Source organism: Caloenas nicobarica, chromosome 3 (genome assembly GCF_036013445.1).
Source record: "Caloenas nicobarica isolate bCalNic1 chromosome 3, bCalNic1.hap1, whole genome shotgun sequence".
Taxonomy (NCBI): Eukaryota; Metazoa; Chordata; class Aves; order Columbiformes; family Columbidae; genus Caloenas; species Caloenas nicobarica.
In genome coordinates this window covers 6,646,324-6,669,928 of record NC_088247.1, presented here as the reverse complement: position 1 = coordinate 6,669,928, position 23,605 = coordinate 6,646,324, and the positions used below count along the sequence as shown (strand labels likewise).

The window sequence follows — 23,605 nt, the reverse complement described above, 5'->3', positions numbered from 1 at the left end:
ATCCTAAAAGCACTTTGTGCTTTTAGTCCTGAATTGAGAGGGCTATGAGTCTTGAATAATTCATCTACAAAACTTCAAAGGCAGAGAATTTGCTTAGGTCTTTAAAATGTGTATGATACATTTTCTTATAGATTGGAGTGACTCGGAAAGACTTTCATCCAGATAAAAACATTCAGCAGATACTACAAGTCACAGGCAATAGCAATTAAGGCATAAGACGTTTTCTGGGAATTAATATCAAGCTGGGATGGCTCAAGATGCAGCTGAGGGCCATTAACCACGTTGATGATTAATGACCTCTGCTGAGGTCATTGTGATTATCAGCTGAAAATGTAGAAAAATTCAGATGTGTGAATCTTTTTAGTGGGAGCTGCAGTTTCAGTCGGTGCAGTAGATGTGTCCTCACAGTGGACAGACTGTGCTCCGTAAATATCGAATAAAGGGCTTGATTTCTCTCGTCCCCCTGGCGTTTTTAGGGGTGTTAATCAAAGCTGGATCTCTAAAGCTGTGCCGGTATCAAATTGAAAAGTAAGCAGAATAAAGACCATAGTGCTTTAACGTTCTCCCGGTATTACATTTGGCGTCCGGTACTTAATCAGCTTTATTTGGAGGTACTCCCATCTGTCCCTTTCGTTGCCCAATGAGAGCGCATCTCGGTATTGTCCCAAAATATATACAGAACATTCCTTGTGCTCACTGTTCTTGGACCCACGTTTGAAATCACATCCCCTCCTTCTTTTGCGTTATGTCCCCAACAAAGATTTAGTTCTGGGTTGTCATATTTGCTGAGGGGACAGACACACAGGGCTGACCCATGCAAGAAAATATCGCTGTGTCGATACAGGGAGAATCTATTGCCTAATAAATAGTCAGTCATAATAGATACTTACTTCCCAGTGTCCAAACAAGTTGGTTTGTTCCACAGTTGTTGGTTTTGGGTTTTTTTTATATGATGAATGATTTATTTATTGACTTTTGGGGAAACTAAGACCTGCTACAGGGGGCTAGGAAATGTTCACCTTGCTGCTTAGTTTTAGTCTATGTGTAACTTTCGTTATAATACCTTGATCATCGCATATATATGTGTATATATATAAAAATACCTTGATGTCTCATATATACATATAAGTAAGTTTTTTTACTTCAAGGTGCTTTTTAAAAAATACCGAAGAAGTCTGAAATAGGTAATATAGGTAACATAAAGACAATAGCTTTAATTAGTCACTATTATCTTTTATTTAGATGACACACAGTGCTGCATGTTTCCGAATGCTGTGTAAATCCTACTTTACACATTTGCTGGTCTCCTGCCCTTTTCTTTTCCCCCAGCCCTTTTTTCCTGCTCATTTTGAAGGCTGTAGCATCAAAATTCCGCACAGGACGGGACCGAGATGATGGCCGCTTTCGGCTGACCTTTATACAAATGTCACTGGATGTTGACTTGTGCTCAGGAAAATGGAATTTTTCCAAAACTGTAAGCCAAACGGTTAAAAAACCCCTATAACCCGGTGTGAAATGTTGACAATTTAGACGTTAAGTGGTGCGACTAGACCTGCTTGTACAACCCTATCAACTTCACGCTGTTTGTGGGATTCATTCACCCTCACCACTGGGCTCTCTCCTCTCTCTCTCTCTTTTTTTAAATTTTTCTCCTCCAAAGTATCTCCTGTGGTGAGCGGAAGAGGTGAGTGAGGTCAGGCAAAATGAAACGAGAATCACGGCGGCTTAATAGACCCCAGGGAGGTTCCTTTGTAAGGCTGCCAGGGATGGAACATCATTTTGGGGGTAGAAGACCACAGAGTTGGCAGCGAATAAAAGGAGATCTGGTACATGTGCATTAGTGTTTCATGCTCCTTGCCACAAAACTGCTTTTTCTCTTCCTGGTTAACTCTTTAACAAGCGTCTCATGCTGGTGGTAGGCGCTCCCTCCCTGCTATTAGTGCTCCCTGATCAGCTTCTCTGTGCTTCAGGATACATTTTTCTAAGATGTTCTGGACTCTTTGTCTTGCTTGTAAGATCAACAGATGAGAACTGAAGTGTTGATGAGATTATATAAATTGCGTTTTCTATTTCAGCTTCTGCAGCCTCCAAGTTATCCACTTCAAGGGATAAGAAGTAGTTTTCGTGGATGAGCAGAAAAATAGTTATATTTTCAAACATGTAAAAGTGTGCTTACTTGCAGATATTATTGGAATCATACAAACTTCTCCACCTGACATAATAGCCCCCAGTGTATGAAATGATGTGAAATCGTCTCAAACACTGTTTTGTTTTTTTCAAGATAAAGAAATCTTAAAAGAAGGGGCTTTGCTCTGGCTGATTCTCCATCTCCTAAGACCAAATCTTGGTTGCAGTAGTTGAAGTGCTGGGACTTTGGGAGACTCACTGGATGGCAGTCTGAATAATCCCAGTAAACACGATGATAACTGCTCCCTTTCGGTCTTAACATTTTATCAATTTGCACTTGTGTGAATGAGAAGACCCATGCAAGTGTGTCAGAATTGATTTAAGGACATTGGTTTTATTTGATGATGTGAAACTGGTCCTCTGTGTGTACACAGTTTGCAGTGAAATTGCAGAGAGAGTCTGATCCTCCGGGGCTGCTTTGCAACTTAATCACAGTAGACATTAATTTGGCAGCTTCTCTTCACTAATGTACCTTGAATTTCTGTTGATCTCTCAGTCCACAGATGTGGTACATTTCAGACCCTTCTTTTCCAGTGTCAAAATATCCATATTTGTGTCGTGTGCATCTCAACACGGAGTTATACAGCTACACATTTTTAAGGCTGAAATTTGTCTTTGGGACAGGTCACTGTTGTCAGTTGTCTCATTTTTTTTTTCCCAGCTGCTACAGGATTTCTCAAGGAATAAGCGTATATCTGTGCTAAGTATTTAAATGACAAAACATCCAGAAAAACACAATATGGAATAGAAAATGACTCTGCAGTGTTGACATGAACGTAACCTTCAGATACAGCGGGCCTGACTTTATCTGTCACTCTATTGTAATTCAGCACAATGGTTGTTTTTGTACAGATGAGACCACAGTTCTCTAGAATTTTCAGTCACGTGCCCTTTTCATTTTCATTTCATGAGTCACCATTGCAATTTTGTTCAGCTTTTACAAGATGTTCCAGTAGCTGCTGGGTTCTTGATTTGAAAACTCCTTCCCCCAAATCTTTTGCAGAATTCATCATTTCTAGGCCAGTGCTTTCCTTAGTTTCTTTTCAGAGAGCCCCAAAGGCCACCAGCTGAAACCTCCTGGTTAAACAGTCATCGTCACATTTCATTTTCTCCTTTGACACAGACGGATGTGACAGAGCACAAAGTTGATCTTCAGCATTCTTTCTTTTTCATTTGCAGGAAAAATTTGAAGGCCTGTTCCGTGCCTATGATGACTGCGTGACATTCCAGCTGTTTAAAAGCTTCAGGCGTGTGCGGATAAATTTCAGTAGTCCCAAGTCAGCTGCTCGTGCCAGAATAGAGCTGCACGAAACACAGTTCAGAGGGAAGAAGTTAAAGTTGTATTTTGCACAGGTAATGAAATCTGGTACCTGCTTGTATGTTAGTGCATGGCTTTTATAGAAATATTGTGCAGTAACACTGAATGAAAGTAATAAAGGTCTCTCCCGTGCCCAATCTCTCTGCTAAAAGATTACTCAAACATCTTTATGTTGCCTGAGCTGTGGGTCTGCACTAAATTTTAAGGACCATTTTGGACCCAAGTTGCTTATTGAACACACGGAAGTTACACAGCTTAGAACTGATTTACAATATTGGGTATTTTCTGTGGATAACTCTCTAAACTAACCATAAAAAAGTGGTAAAGTATCATAAGTTCATTAAAAGTAGGGCTGAATTACATGTTTGTCTGCAACCCTGAGCCACAATCAGGCTTCCTCCTACCTTTTTTTCTTTTCCTTACTGATACACGTGTGAATTTTCTGAAAGGAATTTATTAAGTTCAAGGAAAAAGAAGAAGATAGGGGCAGAAAACACCCCCAGCCTGGGGACACAGGTGATTATATCTGTCTGCTGGAAGTGTCAGATGGGGGTTCAATTCTTCTTGACCAAGGGAGAGAGAACCCACATCTCCCACAGCCTGGGTGAGTTCTGAGCCCCATCCGGGATACCGAAAGGGGAGGGAGGTTGAGAACCCGACCATCACCTCTTCTGAATGTATTTTAATAAATTGCTGTGGCCACTGTGGCTTATGGGATATTTGCCAGTGCTTTCCAGTGATGCGAGTGTGCTTTGAGCTGCCAGATTCGTCCTTCAGAGGTCTCAGGTTAAAGGGAGGCTCATGTGAAGGTATCAATCAAACCTCTTAAGGCAGTTAAAGTTTGAGCCTCTACGGCCTGGTCAGAACAGGAGCTGTTTTGAGCTCAGGCAGAAGCAAAACCTCAGGAGGATGAGAAACTACAGTTGTGAAAAAAAAACAGTAGGCTTAACGGGTTAGATGAGTTCAGAAGATCTTATAGCTGGATTTAGGTGTTGAAAATCTGCCTCAATCCTATTTTATATGCCTTAATCTCCTAGATCTGGCTCTGATTTTTTTTTTCCTGAAAGGTTTCAAAACCTGCTGTTAAGCAGATCCAAGAATTGTTTCACTCTAACTACACAATCAAGATGTTAATTGAAAACTTGAGATGACACAAGAAGAAGAATGTGCACAACACTGATTAGTCTCCATATCTAAGCTGATTTCCTGCAAAGCCATTTAGGTATCTGCACTACATACAGTCTTAAAAGAGCTTATTATTTGTGGCCAGGGAATGAAGACGTGGAAGCAGCACAATATCTGGAGCAGTGGATGTTGATATGGGCCTGAGCCAGACAGAATAATCACTTCCAGAACTACGAGTTCTGGGGAACACAGAGTTGAGGGACCCAAACTGGCTCTTCCCAAACCCCATTCCGGTATAGCAGGGTGCTTGTCTCAGCCTTGCTGTCATGCAAATGCAGTTTAGTGCTACTCGTAAACTTGCTCAGGTATGGCTGTAGCATCATTAATTTATGTTAAGGCTTCTTTAATAGACTAGAAAAGAGCAGGAATTAAAATAGGTAATTTAGGATGGAAATAAAGTGTGGACAATTAGTTACAAATTACTAAGGAACTTGATAGATTCCTTTATCACTTCAACTAAAGAGATCAATTATTCAGAAAACTTTCTGAAGTTACTTATAAAGCCTTGGTGCAGGAGTTACTGTTTTCTTGTCTAATGTCTGTTATTATTTAGGAGTTTAGACCTGTAGATCACAATATCTCTTCGGCCTCAAAAATCACTGAACTAGCAGCTCTGGATACCAAAGCTTTGCACTTATCCTCAGAGAACATACACAGTAGGCACAAATGTTGTAGCTTTGCTCATGTAACAGCCCCCCACCGTGTATTTACTGTAGAGGAACCATCTGTAAGGTTGAGACGAAATTCATCTCCAGGCCTTCTCTGCTGAGACTGACACTGAAACCCTGCCTGGGCACCATTTGGTATGAGAAGTGTATGATTTGAGCAATCATTCCATTTACCCGTTCTGTACTAAACAATGTATTTGTTCCGCTTTAAAGATTCAGACCTCTGAGACAGACGGAGACAAGCTTCATTTGGCACCGCCACAGCCTGCAAAACAGTTTCTCATCTCGCCTCCAGCCTCCCCACCTGTGGGGTGGCAACCAATAGACGATGCAACACCTGTCATCAACTACGACCTCCTCTATGCAGTTTCTAAGCTGGGACCAGGTAAGCTTGTGGTCCTTGTGTGAAAATGTGTCAGAAAAAAGCAGATGAGAAATAGCAGCGTAGAGAATAACTGTAGAGGGAGTTGGCATAAAGCCTGTAAGTTGCATTAAAACTTTGGATTTAAGTTGATCTATGTCAACAGGCGCTGAGCTCTTCTCTCTGGTGACCAATGACAGAACCCAAGGGACTGACAGGAAGATGCACCAGGGAAGGTTTAGGTTGGACATGAGGAAAAGGCTCTTCCCCCAGAGGGTGCTGGACACCGGAACAGGCTCCCCAGGGAGGTGTCCCGGCCCCAAGCCTGACAGTGTTCAAGAAGAGACTGGACAACGTCCTCAGACACACGGTGTGAACTGTGGGGTTGTCCTGTGCAGGGACAGGAGCTGGACTCGATGATCCTTGTGGGTCCCTTCCAACTCAGGACATTCTCTGATTCTAGGTACAGAATGGTATCTGCAGCTCGTGAGTGCTGTTTGAATAGCAGATCAAAGCCTGTGTACACAATTTATTGTGCTTGGGTTCATGCTTAGATGAGACAACTTGTGGTTTATGGGAACACCGGACAAATACTTGTCTGTGAACTTGAGGAATTTTTGCTTTAAATCACATCTGCTCAGTACTGCACTCCAAGATGCAGAATGTTTAAGTATCACTGCATCTCCACCGGAGTGGAGAATCTCACACTTTTAAAGGTCGCTCTGTTGGGACTGCCCATTTTCTGTTGAAAACTGGATGCAGAAGGAATGGAATCAGCTGTAGCCTCTATCAAAATGGGATAGATGTCAATGTGTGATGCAGACAGGATTTCTTCTGTCTTTCCATCTTCAGGTAGTGTCAGGAATTGAAGCTAGCTGGGATTTTCGAACAACGCTTTTCCTTAGAAAATGCTTATGTGATGAAACCAACATTTTTCATAAGGGGGGATTACTTTTGGTTTAATTAAGTCATCTTTACAAATAGTTTTCTTTCAAAGCTGTTGAAGGATCTTCTTTTAAAATTTTAAAATGGCAAAGGTTCCAGTTTCAGGTCTAAACATTATCATCTAGAAATAAAGTCCAATTTACATTTGTAAACCATAAGAAAAAATAGGTTGTAAAATTATTTTCCTGTTGAAATGAAGCACTTCAGATCCAATCTAGTAACAACTAGGGGGATGCGAACTCATGAAAATTTATCAGCGTTTATTTTTGAAATTCTTGTGGGATGAGAAAATTGTTTTCGCCCCAGCTGTACTGAAGATGCTGCTTCGTTGTTCTGAAACTGGCTTCCAGTTGCAGACATTTTATCACTGGGGCTTTTGTGTAACTGCACCAGAATAACCCAGAGCTGAAGCACGTGGGGTGCAGGAAGAGATGGTTCATGATTCACAAGGTTCGCAGGATTATCTCACATCTTTTTCACAGGGGGAAAATACATATCAGGGGAGCATCAGAGATTCCTGTGGCTTATTCCCCTTCAGCAGGAAAGCCCATAGAAAAGGGCTGGCAGGTGTATTACACATTGTTATTTCCAGAATTGATGCTTTGCTTCTAAACTGCTGAATAAAAGAAAAACAAAAATCCCCTTTTTTTTTTTTCCCTTTGATGCAGCAGTGCTATAAATGGAAATATGTAAACGAATTCCCGAGCTCGCTGGGTAATAAATCAATTCCTGTTCTAGAACAGTGGAATGTGAAATATCACTCATTGTCCCGCGCTCTGGCACAGCTTTGCGTGAAGGTCATAGTCACTCGTATTTAAGGAGCCTGCAGGGAGCGATATGAAAAGTCACTGTGTGCTCTCCGCCTTCTATTTTTAGCGCTTGTTAGAGAGATCAATTTTAGCTAACTGCAGTGGCGGCTTTAAAATAGCGTCGCCGTTCTCAGTTGTGCGTTTGCTATGTTTAGAATTTCATTGAAAAACATATCCCACCCAAACTCATTTCTCTGTATCACATTAGTACATCATGCTGCTGTACGTCAAATAACACCGTTAGCCTCAGCTAAGTTAATTTTTTTTTTTCAAAAAATACAATAAAAAATTTAACTATGGCTTATCAGCTTTTAAAAAATACCCACTGGCACAGTCGTTTGCAGAACACTGAATGTTGGAGCCTGACTTCTCTGTCTTGAGAGGAATCTTTGCTGTATAAAATACACTGATATGGTATGATTAATATCTGAGGACCAGCAAAACGCATTTGAGCGTGTAAATAGTGAACAGTTTATTTGTATGTCCTCAGTACAGGGTGAGCTTTCCTGACCTGCTTCGCTGGGAATGTCAGACACCACTTGGACGCAGCCCCACGGCACCGTCCCATTCCATGAATATGGGTCATCTCCTTTCACTGTACGCTGCCGTCATCATTGTAGCCACAAAATTAGAGACTTAACATTGGCGCAAAGGCTGGAAGATTCGTTCCGGAGTAAAATGAACAGGCTGGGAGCTAGTTAACAGATCTGCTGTCTTGTCCCAAGCTTAGTTTTGGGACAGTTTTGGTTTTGGTTTGGTTGTGGGGGTTTCTTAGGGTTTTGATTTGGGTTTTTGTTGGTTGGTTTTTTTTCAGTCTCGTGGTTGCAGCAGGGACTGTCTGGCATCAGAGAACTAACGGGAATGGTTTCTTTTTGCTGTGCACAAAAGGAAGCTGGCTTTTGGTCCTTCGACAATAAATTGAGATCGGAGAGGGTACATTTGCTGCTCAGGGAAGATCATGGCATATTTAATTAAGTTTCTGGTTGATTGATGAATATTCTCACTTTCTGCTGATGCAGAAATTGAGCTTTAAATGAGGCATGAACAGAATGTCATAGACCAGTCAGAGCCAGCAACTGTGACTGTGCCTGATTCTAACCACCAGCCTACAATTTTTTCAATATATTGCAAATAAAGAAGTGTGATCATTAATCTCTTTGATGAAAAACACTTCCACCATCAAGAGAACTTCCAGTAGTTTAAAATACTGATGAAGATACAAAGACGGAGGGAACTGGGACTGTTAGGGGAGACCTCCTTGCTGTCTACAAACTACCTGGAAGGCGGTTGTAGCATGGAGGGGATTGGCCTCTTCTCCCAAGTTACAAGTGATAGGATGAGAGGAAATGGCCTCAAGTTGTGCCAGGGGAGGTTCAAATTGGATATTAGGAAAAAATTCTTCCTGGAAAGGGTTATCAGGCATTGGAACAGGCTGCCCAGGGCAGTGGTGGAGTCGCCATCCCTGGAGGGGTGTAAAAGATGTGTAGATGAGAATTTTAGGGACATGGTTTAGTGCCAGAGTTAGGTGATGGTTGGACTCGATGATCTTGAGGGTCTCTTCTAATTGAAATGGTTCTATGATTTGATCCACTCCCCAACCTGCATATTTCTTCCCTCCTTCCCCCATTGCCTCTTTCAAACCTGTCCCCCCAGTTTCTTCGCAACAGGCTGCCCTGTGCTCCCTCACTAACTCTGCACTCCACAGGGCCTTTCCCCAGGATCCCAGGTGCCACCCTGGCTTCCCCTCGCCAGCCTCAACCTCTGCCTGCTCTGTTTGCCCGGACAAATTGCCCTTCTCCCAAGGCTACAATTCACAGATGATGGCTCCATTGGTGAGATCTGCACCATACAATAACACACAATATAGGTCAAGGTCCCAAGCACTTACCTGCTCCGTGTGCTCCCGGTGGGATTTTGCCCTGTGTCACATATCACTCACCTCCACAATTCCAGACGCCATTTGAAAACCAGTGCAGGCTGAGCACCATCTCCAGTAGCCCATATAGACAAGTTTGCACCCATTTTGTTTCTCTCTACATATCACAGTCCCTCATCACCATTCCAGCAGGCTTTGCACCTCCTAAGTGCCCTCAGGCTACACTCCAGGCCGTGTAAAATTTATTTTTCACATTATGAAAGCACCATTCTGAAGTGTTGCACACGATGGCTTTTAGGTCCCCCATGCTACCTCTTGGGACACAAAGGAGACCCTGCAGTGGCTGCTGGGTCTACGAATGATTAGAGATCAGGGGAGCTGTTGAGTCAAGGGACAGGAGTTGGACTCGATGATCCTTGTGGGTCCCTTCCAACTCAGGACATTCTGTGATTCAATCTGTGTTGAGATGTTATGTTTCGAAGCGCCTCAGTTTTATATTCTGAGATTCCTGCAGCGTCAGTAACGGGCTTCAGGAGAGCAACTCTTCCTTCTCACGTATAGCAGATCCGCACAGCAGGGGTATCATATGGGGTGGGTTGTTGCATCTCCTCCAACACAAACATCCAACCGTTATTTGCACCGTATTATTTGTAAAGCACTTGGATGAAGTGACTATCATCGGAAGGTATTTTTGTGATGCTAATGGCACGTTTGACATGGAACGGACAGCTCTGAACCCATTAACCTTTGATCATGAGTCAGAGTCAGGGATGAGGGAGCTGCACGGTATCATTACTATTTCTTCATTATTAATTAAGTGTACGAACATGCTCTTTGCTGGACAAAAGAGCCTCATTAGACAAGAGATGCACCATCAATGAAAGGTCATAGCACTGAGACACAAACGCATAGAAAATCACATGCCATTATTTTTAATGCTGAAATATTGCAAGTTGCTTTTGCGCTGTTCTCGTGGTCATCTTTCTTGCGTCACCTGAGGCTGTGGGTTTGCTTGTGGGTGATGTGGTCACAAAAGGTAGGAACATTTTCTGACAAATCTATATGGCGGAGGTACCAGAGCTTAATTCTTCCCTGCATTATACCCTGAAGGCAGAGTTTAGATGCTAGAGCATATTTGATAAATTTTGTGCTATTTTTCTGAGCAAGTTTATGTGAGTTTCCATTGTTATTTGAGCTTACATGAATATTTAAACAACTTATTATTAAGGGACAGCGATAACTCAAAGGCTGCCGGAGCAGAATGACACCTCTCCCAAAGAATCCTTTGGCTTCACCTGTACAATTTCTCCAGGGAAGCAGGAGAAGCAGGAGTGGTGGGAGATGTACGGCCTGAGAATGCAAACGACAGAATCATAGAATGATTTCAGTTGGAAGAGACCCTCAGGATCATCAAGTCCAGCCATAACCTAACTCTGGCACTAAACCATGTCCCTAAGAACCTCGTCTACACATCTTTTAAACCCTCCAGGGATGGTGACTCCACCACTGCCCTGGGCAGCCTGTTCCAATGCCCGACAGCCCTTTCCGTGAAGGATTTTTTCCCAATATCCAATCTAAACCTCCCCTGGTGCAACTTGAGGCCACTTCCTCTCATCCTGTCACTTGCTACTTGGGAGAAGAGACCAACCCCCTCCTCGCTACAACCTCCTTTCAGGCACTTGTAGACAGTTGTAGACGCAGCATCAGAGGCGGCTGAATGAGGTAACTGGACAAATGAGCAATATTAACTACAGAAGTTGGTAACTACGCTAACTCGCTACCCTTGGCTTAGGACAACCATGTCAGCATAACTTGATTGCAGTGATTCAGCCATTCCTCCACTAGCTCAGCTGCTGCAGATTTAGCTTTTTTTAATGCTGCAAGTGTTGTTCAAGACAAAAGAAAAAATCATAGAAAAAAGCAGAAGGGGAGGAGTAACCTGGCTGTATCTATTGTTTTCTTCATTTTGTACTTATTACCTTAGTATTTTTCCGCAAGCAACGTTTACATTTAGGAACGAGATCCAGCTGTATAAAAGCTCCATAGTTACTGTTGTCCTGTTCCTAGCTCAGCTGTAAAATGTTTTCTGCAGTTTGAGCCACGGTTCTGTAGGCATGAATAATTGTGAGTACAGAACTGAGTCTGCAGCTCATTTACTCTCACAAATAACTGTATGCCTTAAAAACCTAATTTACGAGTGCATCACATTTTGATTTGCAAAGTGACATTAACTGCTGTTGCAGTTACTTGTGCCAGAGGCATCTGAATATATTTCCTTGTGTCTCTGCTTATTTCCACTGCTCTTTTTTTTTTCGGCAGAAAGAGCCCTTGTGGGAAGGGTTTGAACAGTAAAAGAACGTGGCATTTGAACTGGGATTATTACCTTTTAAGAGGGCAGTGAATCTGATTTATTTTGTGTTGCTGGTGTAATGGGAAAGGGCCGGGCTGTGCGAGCTGCTTGTCACCGACAGTGACCGATGTCGCTGTCGGTGCTGGTTGGCAGCATTGACGTCAGCCCAGAGCTGAGAAATTAGCTGGAGCCTGCAGGGAAAATAGGCAAAGAAAAACCATATAATTTCTCAATGCAGCACAACCGAGCTATTTCTCTTTTTTTGTGTGTGTATATATATATATGTATGTATGTATTTTAGCCTATCAGCAAGACCTGTAGTGCTTTGCTCATTTTGGATTCAGAGGAAAGGTTGCCAAAAATAGAGCAGTTAAATGTCAACACTAATGGTATCGCAGCAGTAAAATATTTCTCACAGCAAGATGCCTGACTTATAGCTATTATTCACTAGTTGCTTCCTATTTTTTTAGGCAAAAATGCAGCATGTCCTCTGGTCCCAAGCCACCCTACTCTTATTTGGACCAAGAATTTGTCAGCACAAATAGCACGTGATGACAGTCCCAGAACTGTGTGTGCTAATGCAGGGCCAAGCCTGCAACCTCTTCCTCACGTGAATTACTCTGCCACAGACTTGGCAATAAAAAAAAATTCAAATTAGTAGCATGAGAAAGTTCCAGGTGCCTTGATGTAGGGATGGCCATGGTGCTTTCATCGTACAACAGCCATTTAGGAGCTGCCGTACCACAAATACAGGTCAGCTAGATATATCGGGACCTCACCTTCCTCATCTCAGATCATTTTACAGGCAATATGTAGTGGTTCTGGTGCAATCTTGCGACAAAAAGTCCAAGCTATTGGGTGTGCTTATGGTCACTGTAAGCCTGTTTTAACTGCAGCTGGTGGGTCTTGGAGCTGAGAGTGATGACAAATAGTCCAATGGAGGGCAGCAGACCTTATTGTGGGCTTTTCTGTGCTTAAAAGAAGCCAATAAGAAAGACGAGGACACACTTTTTAGCAGGGCCTGTTACGATAGGACAAGGGGTGATGGTTTTAAACTAAAGGAAGGGAGATTCAGGTTAGACATTGGGAAGAAATTTTTTACACTGAGGGTGGTGAAACACTGGCCCAGGTTGGCCAGAGAGGTGGTGGATGCCCCATCCCCAGAGACATCCCAGGCCAGGCTGGACGGGGCTCTGAGCAACCTGAGCTGGTGCAGATGTCCCTGCTCATGGCAGGGGTTGGACTGGATGAGCTTTGGAGGTCCCTTCCAACCCAAACTAGTCTATGGTTCTGTGATTCTGCATTTTCTGGAACGGTTTCTGGTTTCTAGTGCTGCTGATGGGTGTTTGTCACTTCTGAAAGACCAAGTCATCCTGTCAGAAATGTCACTGTTGGGAATTTTTCTCGTGACAGTCTTAAATTAATTCCTTGTAATTTAATGTCCAATACCTACTTACATCCTGCGTACAAATACATAACACAGGCAGTGCCAACAGATCGAATGCAGGGCTGAAAGTCCTATGCCTGGTCGTGATTTTCCTTTGTTTGCTTGTGGACTCTCGCAGGGAACCGCCTAAGCCATGTTCATCACCTTTGCAGGAGAACTAGGTGGAGAATTAAATAAGGGCTGCACATAGTTATAAAATCGAATGTACTGTTTAAGAGTTTAACCTGCTAGTGAGCATTTATAGACTGTACTCTAATCTCATCAGGAGAGGCAGAATTTGTTACAGCCCCAGATAAAGACCTTTGAATCTCAGAATCCCTCTGGAGCAGATATATGTTATTTTTTTATTTCTGGAGCAGGTGGACCAAGTGTTGATGCCTGTCTGGAGATGACAAGTTGCAGAATCTAGTGGACTTCAAATGGGGCTGGAGTGGTGCTAGACTGAAAGAAAACAAACAAGAATAGCCCCAGGCCAACACTGGTGATATGACTTCAGACCAAATGTTTGATAGGTTGGATTCCAGTCCCTCTTCTTAATCATGAGCTTCTGTGTTCTGTGTCAACTGTCCTCTTCATACACTTTTGTTTATTTTTTTGGTTCTGCTGGCCACTAATATTGGTGCAAAACACCATTGTAGACACCAGTGTATTTTTATTACGCTTTACAGAGCGATGATCGCTGTCCCCTAGGGCAGGATCCCCAGAATCCATTGACAGCTGATACACCTCGCCATGCTTCTGCTCACCTATATTTAGGAGCAGCACACAGTCATCATGGTTGACCATGAGTCAACAATGTGCCCTCATGGCCAAGAAGGCCAATGGTACCTGGGGTGCATTAGGAAAAGTGTGACCAGCAGGTGGAGGGAGGTTGTTCCTCCCCATCTACTCTGCCCTGGTGAGGCCGCATCTGGAGTTGTGTGTCCAGTTCTGGGCTCCCCAGTTTAAGAAGGACAAGGAATTGCTGGAGGGAGTCCAGCAGTGGGCTATGAAGATGATGAGGGGTCTGGAGCATCTTTCTGATGAGGAGAGACTGAGAGAGCTGGGGCTGTTCAGCCTGGAGAAGAGAAGCTGAGAGGGGATCTCATCAATGTTTATAAATATCTCCAGGGTGGGTGTCAAGAGGATGGACCAGACTCTGTTCAGTGGTGCCCAACAACAGGATGAGGGGCAACGGGCACAGACTGAAGCACAGGAGGTTCCATCTGAACATGAGGAGAAACTTCTTTCCTTTGAGGTGCCAGAGCCCTGGACCAGGCTGCCCAGAGAGGCTGTGGAGTCTCCTTCTCTGGAGACATTCAAACCCACCTGGACACATTCCTGTGTGATCTGCTCTGGTGAACCTGCTGTAGCAGGTGGGTTGGACTGGATGATCTCCAGAGGTCCCTTCCAACCCCAACCACTCTGTGATTCTGTGACCCAGGTGCAGGAGTATCCTGCAGTCCCAGCGTGCCACGGCCTGTGCTGTTACTCACAGTCATCCTTTGATCTAACTATTTTTTTCTGCTTCCAGGAGAGAAATACGAGCTGCATGCAGGAACAGAGTCCACTCCCAGTGTGGTAGTGCACGTCTGCGACAGCGACATGGAAGAAGACGAGGACCCAAAGAATTCTCCAAAGCCAAAAATCATTCAAACTCGGCGCCCTGGTCTGCCACCTCCTGTATCTCACTGAGCCTCTCCAGCAGAAGCAGCACTTCTCTCCTCCAGCACAGCTCTTGTTTTGTTTTGGGTTTTTTTTGTTTTGTTTTGTTTTGGGGTTTTTTTTGTTTGCTTTGTTTTGTTTCAAGACATCCATCGCCTTTTGAGTACCAGGACATTAAACTCATTGAAATCCCTTCACAGTAATCAAGCCTATGTAATAAAAGGGCTAGGAAAAAAAAAAAGAAGATCTTTGCATATGTAACCATATCACACACCAACTAATAGATTTTTTCTGGAAAGGACAAAACAAGGCTGAAGAAACAAGGGAGGCTTTCAGTCTGAGGATTTATTCACAGCTATAATTTGCTTGCTGAAACACCACTAGCAGAGAGATCGTTCAGGGTGGGCAATTAGGGCAATATCAGGCTTGATATTCAAACTCCTGGAATACTTGTTAGTGCCCTTCATCAAGCAGCCTGCTCCTCTCCCCTCCTCAGTTCTCCAGCAGAACTTAGTCTTTATTTTATTTTTTTTTAAAGGGTGTTGCATATGTGTTATTTTTAATCTACTAGCAGCTTGGTGGCCTTTTCATCCCCCTGGGATTTTCTTTAAGGAACACTGTCTTTGCAATATTTTTAGAGACAGCAGAAAAACACCTCCTTCCACCAACAGCTGTAGAGTGCACTGGTCCTTACTGGTGGCACGGACGTGAGCTGGAGGGAGAGGCAGCAGCTTGCTGGAGGGTCTGGTGTTTTTCAGCCCTTCTGTCTAAGGAGGATGGAGCCTGAGGAGCAATAGAAATTGTCATTTTATCTTTGTTTTATCGTCAAGGTGTGAGTGGTGCTTCTCCCTGAGTTTGAGGAAGAAAGAGAAGCTCAGTCACTGCTCGTTTAAGGTGGGATTCGTTGCTCTCTGGCATAGCTGTAAGTTGTGGGAACACCGCAGGCTGAATGCTTCCCTGGTGGTGTGTTGAGTAGCCCTGAAACTGTTAGTAATTCCTTATACATCCCTCATATTCAGACTTTTTCCCTCCCCACTTCCTGTGCTTTAAAGCCCTTTTTGAGCTGTATGCAGTTTGGCTTTGTGGAGGTAAGGAGAGGTTAGCTGGTGTTCTCTTGTTATTTTTTTCTTTTCTTTTTTTTAGGCCAAAGAAAACAGGACCATAATTACACACTTGAAATTAGACTGCATGCAATTGAACCCCCTTTTTTTCACTCTGTCCTGCATGTTTCTTTCACTTGCAATGTATACTGGGTTACAAAAACTGTTCTGTGTTTTCATCGTGGCCAACAGCAGACAGACATTGCACTCCCTGTCTGGCAGACCTTCCATGATGATTTTTTTTATGCGTACTTGTCATTTTGAGAACGTATTTTCTAGACGCCTGAGCTCAGATTTTGCATATATTTAAGCATGCGCTTAATTTATGCACATGAGTAGTTCCACTGAAATTAATACTGCAGAAAGCTGAGCATATGTGTTAGGCAGGGTGGGATTTTTAAGCTAATTAGCTGCAGCTGTACTCCCAAAAAGTGACTATGAAATGGTACAGTGAGATTCCACAGTTTAAAATCCTTCACAGGTTAAAATAAGTAATATGAGCTTGGAAGCTCATAATAGGATCTGAAAAGTCAACTTAGGTTCCGTAATCAAGGTTTTTGTCATAAAGCCTGAAATAAGGAGAAATTTCTTTACCTTGAGGAGAAACTTCTTTACTTTGAGGCTGACAGCACTGGAACAGGCTGCCCAGAGAGGTTGTGGAGTCTCCTTCTCTGGAGACATTCAAACCCACCTGGACACATTCCCGTGTGATCTGCTCTGGTGAACCTGCTTTAGCAGGTGGGTTGGACTGGGTGATCTCCAGAGGTCACTTCCAACCCCAGCCACTCTGTGACTCTGTGATCTGGTTTCTGAGCGAGGGTTCCTTTCCACCCTTCATTAGCAGCTCCAGCAGCGTCAGGTCCCCCTTGCCGGGGCGTTGGCTCTGCAGCACTTCCAGGAAGAAAATGACGTTGCTGTCGGTGAAAACAGGAGATACCATCCTTAATCTGCACGGTGAGGATGTTCTGAGAGTGAGGACCTGCCGTTCTCGCATAGCTCATCCTCTGACCACTCCAGCCCCCCAGTATTCCCGCTGAGATGTAGTGCTTTACTTAGTGCGTATCTATAATGTATAATTGTTACGGCATTACGGACGTCATTGTGCGTGTGTTACACTAATAGAAGCACATTAAATACTGCAGAGACTGAACAAAAACATGGGGCTTTAGTATCCTCATGATATCTGTGTAAAGTTGTCTTAAAGTAACTCCTTGGAGGTTTCACTTCAATTATTTTTTCAGTGATGCATTTGGTATTGATTTAAATAGTCACTCACTGCCCTAGGACTGTAACCTGACATTCCTGTTGAAAACACCATCGCAGGCCACCTATAAAAAATGGTCCATGGTTGGGCTCGATGATCTTAAGGGTCTCTTCCAACCGAAATGATTCTATGATTCTACAATATTTCAGGAGTAACACCACTGTCTTTTTTGAGAACATAGAGGACGACAAGGTCCGTGGGGTTCCGACCAGTATAAATAGGGCAAGTAATTTAAACATGTAAGATTTTTTGCCGATATGTGCTGTATGAAAGAAATTCCTGGCCATAACCTCAACTGATGTAAGCAATCGGAGATCATCTCCAATTAAAAGTTGATACCCTGGATTTTTTTACAAGCAAGTGTTAGAGGCCAAATCTAGTCCGTGTATCTGTGTACTCAAACTTTGGACAGACTTGGTTCTGAAGTATGGGCTTTGGCCTCAGTTGTAAAACTATACCGCAAATGAAAGCGTCGGATCTTAAATGTTCTGTCCTCAAAGTGTGTTTTCAGACAGATTTAAAACCAGGCCCCATTCAATGACTCCTCTTTGTCTTTATAAAACTAGGTAGTACTACCCAGCGTAGGTCATTAGTTAAAGCACAGAAATAGAAACGCAACTACAAACTTGAAAACTCAGAGAAACCTGTTGTAGCTGTGATAAAATATGGTCATCACAGAAAAACGTTTCAGGTGTTATGGAATGATGTCCCTATTGTGGAAGTCACAGCATTTGTTACTCTTAAAAGCTGGTATTTTCTGAAGGCTGGTTCTTGCCAGGCGGGGAAGAAAGGCTTCTTTCAAAAAATGCCGACCATCTGGAGGAGTAACCGGCCTCTTCCATTCCAAAATTCCCAGACAGAGCCCCTGTTACCTCAGCAGGAGTTTTCTTTTGTGAGCTCAGCCCCTCCGACTCGCACTTTTCAGCATGCGGCGCTGAAGTAGATTCTCTCATGTCGTAATGCTGTAAATAAGCATGAAGTTTCTGCGTTTCATTACAGCTTCTGACGCGCAGTGATGTAGACGATGTCCTTTTAATTTCCTTTCCAAAGCAGGAGCCTGCGAGCGATACCCGGGGGCCCTCTGCTGAGAGCACCTTGCTCCTGCTGCTTGGAAATTAAAGATGAAATGAGAAGAGCGCGGTTGCTGTTTCTGTCGCCCGCTGCCTGCTTGTCCTTTCTGACCTCTTCAGATAAGGAACCGAGATTTTAATTACTTCCTAAGTACAGCTAGAGGCATGAAAATATCAACATTGTGTGGAGAAAGGGTATTTTGGAATCTGCTCTTTTGGATCAAAAGAACAAAGGATTTTCTGTGGCCTTGATTTTTGTAATTAAGACAAGGTAGTACAAACTGCCCCCTTCCTAGCATAAATGTACACGCTCAAGTACGCTTTGTTTTCAGCAACAAAACGTGGCATGAACATCCTTTCCTCAACCTTAACAAGACTACAGACATAGTTATTATAAAGCGCTTTATATTATAAAAATGTGCCCCGGGGATAAATTAACATTTATTATATCCTAAGTTGGGTGGGAAGGGTGGGTTGTTTTCGTTTTGGTCTTTTTTCCCCTCCTCCCTCCCATTTCAGCAACAGTGGAAGAGCTTTCTGCAAACAGACAGAGTGTTCTTAGTACAGAGCGAACCCTCCTACAAGGCTCCATCGCAGCGGTGACAGCTTACGGTAGCCTTTCCATTCTATTGTACATACTTTTGAAATATTCTATTTAGTCGTATTTTATAGGAGTATTAAAAAGCTATTGGCTAATCGATCACTCTTACACTTGTAGAATTCAGAGCTTAGTTAAAAAAAATGAATATGGCAAACAATATTTTTGTGTTCTGCTTGCGTTGGCATTTTGAAAAGCAACATTTAAAGAGTTAAACTATATTAATAAACTGCCTGGTGAGGTATACGCCAGTGCTCTCTTAACTGGTAGACCTGAAAATGCTTCAATATGTGACACAGACCATTTTCTATTTTAACAGAAATTAAGGAGGGGGGAAAGTAGCGCTTTTATGGGCAGGATATGCCAAGTTCCATTTTCAGCTGCTGCAGTGTCAGAGTTGAGTGAATTTGCACTGGTTTGCTGTGGATTTGGCCGAGTGCATGCAAAAAAAACCCCCAAAAACCCATGTAGCACAATCCGTGGTGAGCAAATGCACATCCCCGACAGCTGATGCGGTTCTTTCTGTGTGTTTTTTTAATAATAATAATAATAATAATAATAATACAGTGGGCATGAGTTCTTGAATAAGGAACATGGCATCCAGCTACTGTCCAGGCTGGGCAAAAACTTCTATTAGCATTAATTATCACAAAAATTGAAAGGAATTGTCTGTAGTCACTTGCGTCAATTTGTACCAGATCTTGCAAACGGTTGGAAACCAGGCGATGAGTTTGCTGAGTAACTGCCTCACGAAATTCTTGCATTTGATCACTCAGACCTGCATTTGGAAAAATGATTTTTATTTTTTTTTCCGGGGTGCTTGGCATAAAAGACTCAGTTTCCCAAAGGGTGATTGTTCATGATTCTGAAAATTAGATCTGCTTAAGAAGTCTCATTGGAAATGTGAGCTCTGAGCTCACTGATTCCTTTTGAAAAGACAGGCCTTAACATTTGTGTTTTGAGTAAAAAAAATCATCTTCTTAGGGAGCACTTCAGAGGTAAAATGCACTATCAGAGGGCTGATCTTTGCTGTTGAGCAACAAATGAGCTTTCCCAAGTGCAGTGAAGTTCATCATCTGATCCAGTTGAAGTTTTGCGTTACCAACCTGCTGACTGTGGCTCTTCCTTCTCAGCACCAGACACAGCACCTGGGAAATGAGCTTCGAGGCTCCAGCCATCCATGGTGGAGAACTGGGTGTCCCAGAGGATCTCAAACCGGTCTGTGGTTGAGGATGTGACTGTAGGTGTACGCCTTCGGTACACGCTCAATCAGCACACACAGATAGGCAAGATTTATTTATACTGGGCATTTGTGCCTGCAAGTGGTAATGTGCACCCGAACCCTGCACGATGCTGGATAATGGGAATTAAAAGAGTGTTTCTCCCGGCTGCAGCGGGGGCTCAGACCTTGGTTCCTTACAGCCAAAGCTCTCCATGTCATTTCTGTGCTTAAAGCGGCTGGTAAGAAAGATGGGGACAGACTTTTTAGCGGGGCCTGTTATGATAGGACAATGGGTGATGGTTTTAAACTAAAAGAGGGAAAATTTAGGCTAAACATGAGGAAGAAATTTTTTACAATGAAGGTAGTGAGAGCCTGTCCCAGGTTGGCCAGAGAGGTGGTGGATGCCCCATCCCTGGAGACATCCCAGGCCAGGCTGGACGGGGCTCTGAGCAACCTGAGCTAGGTGAAGATGTCCCTGCTCATGGCAGGGGTGGCACTGGATGAGCTTTGAAGGTCCCTTCCAACCCAAACTATTCTCTGATTCTTTGGTTCATCACCAACAGTCCGGCTGTTGCTGCTCCTGTGCGGCTTCATTTTTTTTGTCCCAAAGAGTTAATCAAAGCAAGAGAAAAGGTGATTTATGAAGGATGTGTTGGGAAGTGCAGAAGAGTCTCCAGCTGTGCCGTTGGGTCTGTAGTTACCACCTCCCTGGTGTTGGGTCCAACTTCTTAAAATGGCTTCAGCAGCTCACAGGGGTTGAGTCTGTCTGAATTTTTCTGCCCAATGGTGAGATCCGCAGTCAGGTTGGTGGTACGGACAGACCTACTGGGGCAGGTCACTGAAGTGAAGGCAACACCTGTCCCGGAGCTGGAACAAGTTTCCTATGGAAGAGGGGATTTAAATAGGTTATTATGGATATCCTGGTTAAAGAGCATTCAGATCGCCTCCTCTGCAGAACCTTTACTAAATTTATTTTTGTTCATTGTTTAGTGGTGAACATTCTAGCACTAAATATTTAGCGATTCTTTCACATACTAGCAGGTATTAAATACTTTTGCATTTCCTGGATTACCCTCTGCCCAGGAAATTGTATTTAGTTCTGGTTTAGAAAAAAGCAAAACGAGGTATGGATTAAAGTCCCAGACAGACCCTTATTTATACTCATCCTCGTGCAATGCTCTCAGATAAATAGTTATGCTAAGTAAAACAAATAAAATTTAAAACCAAACCAAACAAACAGAAACACACACACACAAATCCCAAACCACCCAATGCTGCTTTTCCTGTTTTAGCATATCTTCTGGGCAAGTACAGCAGCTTTCAAATATTCTAGACTCCTCTTAAAAAGGAGATATTTTTTTCTGATGTAAGCTGTGCTCTTTTTTAAAAAGGATGAAGTGTTGTAAAAGCTCTTTCCCAAATGTTTATTTGAAGCGTCAAGTGTATTTGCTTTGGCTTGGGGGGGAGCTTGCCCAGTTAGAGGTAGAACCCGGGATGCCTCCAGTGCAGAGATGCTCAGAAAGCATTAAAAAATAAACTTAATTTGCTTTTTGTCAATTTGTTCAGCCGCTACACAGATCTTCTGGGTCTATAGCAAGAGTTACACATGGATCTTTTTAATACAGGATTGTGTAGCAATGTAGGAGCTACCGAGCTCAGGATTGGGGACATTTGTTAGTGAGATTCTTGCTGGAGTAAGGCTGGGAAAGCTGTGAAGTGTCAGAAGCCTCAAAGTTAATGAAAAATGAAGATATTCCGAACCTTAGGACAGACTTCAGGGTTTAAATCCGCATCACTGAGTGCTGGATTAAGAGAAGGGCCTGTTTGCTGTCCCCGAGTCAGGTGCTTCCTCACCCACCTCAGTAAGAGTAGCCAGCAAGAAGGATTAAACTTCTCTGTTATTATACGCCAGAAAATCAGCCTTGTTTTAAGGAATTATTGTAACTGATCATTTAGCCAGTACAAGAAAGTTGTGTCTCCACTAGTTGTCACACAGATGTGTTCTCCTCACTATTCGGTGAACGAAGGTAAATGTTCTGAATCCATTTTAGAGCAGAGTTCTTGTTCAGAAACTTCTGAATGAAACACCATCTGTAACGACTGACGGATCCTTCAGTGTCCACTTGGCAAGTTGTCCTGCTGTGGGTAGCTGCAGAAATATTACATGTATGTTGTTGTAGATTTAAAAACATTTCTCATGTTTTCATTCGAGTGTCTGCATTTCTGACACAGATGTGACATATCTGTATATACTATAAAATCAATACTATTTTTAACCACATATTTTGTACAAATATTCACATTAGCTCTGTACTTCAGTGAGAATCTATTATGGTATTAAACATTTTGGTGGAATTAGCAAACTCCTTGTCCGTGATTTGTTTTCATTTTGTAAGGGTTTTAAGCAGCTGAGCCATTTCTTACATCCAAGACAAATATTATCGTTTCCAGTGGCTTAAATCCACATACACCTGTACCCTCTAGTGACTAATTCCAGCCACTGCAGGAGCCTGCGGCTCCCCAGACCTCTGGATCTGAGTCACAAGAGGCCAAAATTCAAGTAGTTGGTTTTTTTTCCTAGTTAATGAGAGTAACGACTAGCATGAGGCGTTTAGACGAGGTTCCTCGGAACATCTTTTAGTGCTAGAGTTAGGTTATGGTTGGACTCGATGATCCTGAGGGTCTCTTCCAACTGAAATGATTCTGTGATTCTATGAGACAGCACATTACTAAGGAATCATCGAATCGTTTTGGTTGGAAAAGACCTTTAAGATCATTGAGTCCAAGTGTCAACCCAACACCGCCAAGACCACCTCTAACCCATGTCCCTAAGAACCTCATCTCGGCGTCTTTTAAACCCCTCCAGGGATGGTGACTCCACCACTGCCCTGGGCAGCCTGTTCCAATGCCCAACAACCTTTTCCATGAAGAAATGGTTCCCAATATCCAATCTAAACCTTCCCTGACACCCAAGTAGAGATTTCCATGCACACAGGTGCAATTTTATGATGTTGTTTTTTTTTTTTTTCTTTTTAGGCCATTCTCCAAAGCTTCTGGTGTCGGTCACTGTCAGGAATCAGACGATGAACTTCGTGCTACAGTGTGGTCTATTTCTGTTCTCTGGGTACAAAAGCCACATTCATACAGCATTTACTAATCAAAGCCACAATATGTATTTCCAGTTTTGTGTGAGGCTCAGTTTCATCTCTAACAGAACAATAGTAGTTAAGGGGGGAGGGGAAAAAAAGGACATTAAGAAAATAATTAAAAGACCCTTGTCTCCTGCTATAATTCCTAGAGCCATCGGGAGGGGGAGGAAGGTATCATTCCTGCTTAAAAAATTTAGATACGATGACCAGACTTTGCCACGGCCCCGGGCTTGAGCGAGTCCCTCACCGCACCAGCCGGGCCAGCTCAGTGATCTCGAGTTCACGAGCCAAGGTGTAACTTTACACAAAAAGGAGCGGAGCGAGCTGGAATTTACCTGGATTAGAGCCTGTACACAGGTTATATGTAACCCTTTCCTACCTACTTATCAACAACGTACCTACATCGGAGATG

General features: G+C 43.1%; 1 protein-coding gene across 4 annotated transcripts in view; it reads left to right on the top strand.

Moving 5' to 3' along the window:
- The window catches only part of RCAN2 (regulator of calcineurin 2), a 94,908-nt gene extending 72,501 nt beyond the window's left edge, over positions 1-22,407 (top strand). For all 4 annotated transcript variants that reach the window (XM_065630774.1, XM_065630776.1, XM_065630773.1 and 1 more), the window contains 3 exons: positions 3,367-3,540; positions 5,572-5,743; positions 14,660-22,407. In XM_065630774.1, coding sequence (XP_065486846.1) covers positions 3,367-3,540; positions 5,572-5,743; positions 14,660-14,820 — 507 coding nt within the window. In that variant the 3' untranslated portion in view covers positions 14,821-22,407. The remainder of the gene's footprint in view (positions 1-3,366; positions 3,541-5,571; positions 5,744-14,659) is intronic.
- Positions 22,408-23,605: the final 1,198 nt, after the last annotated feature.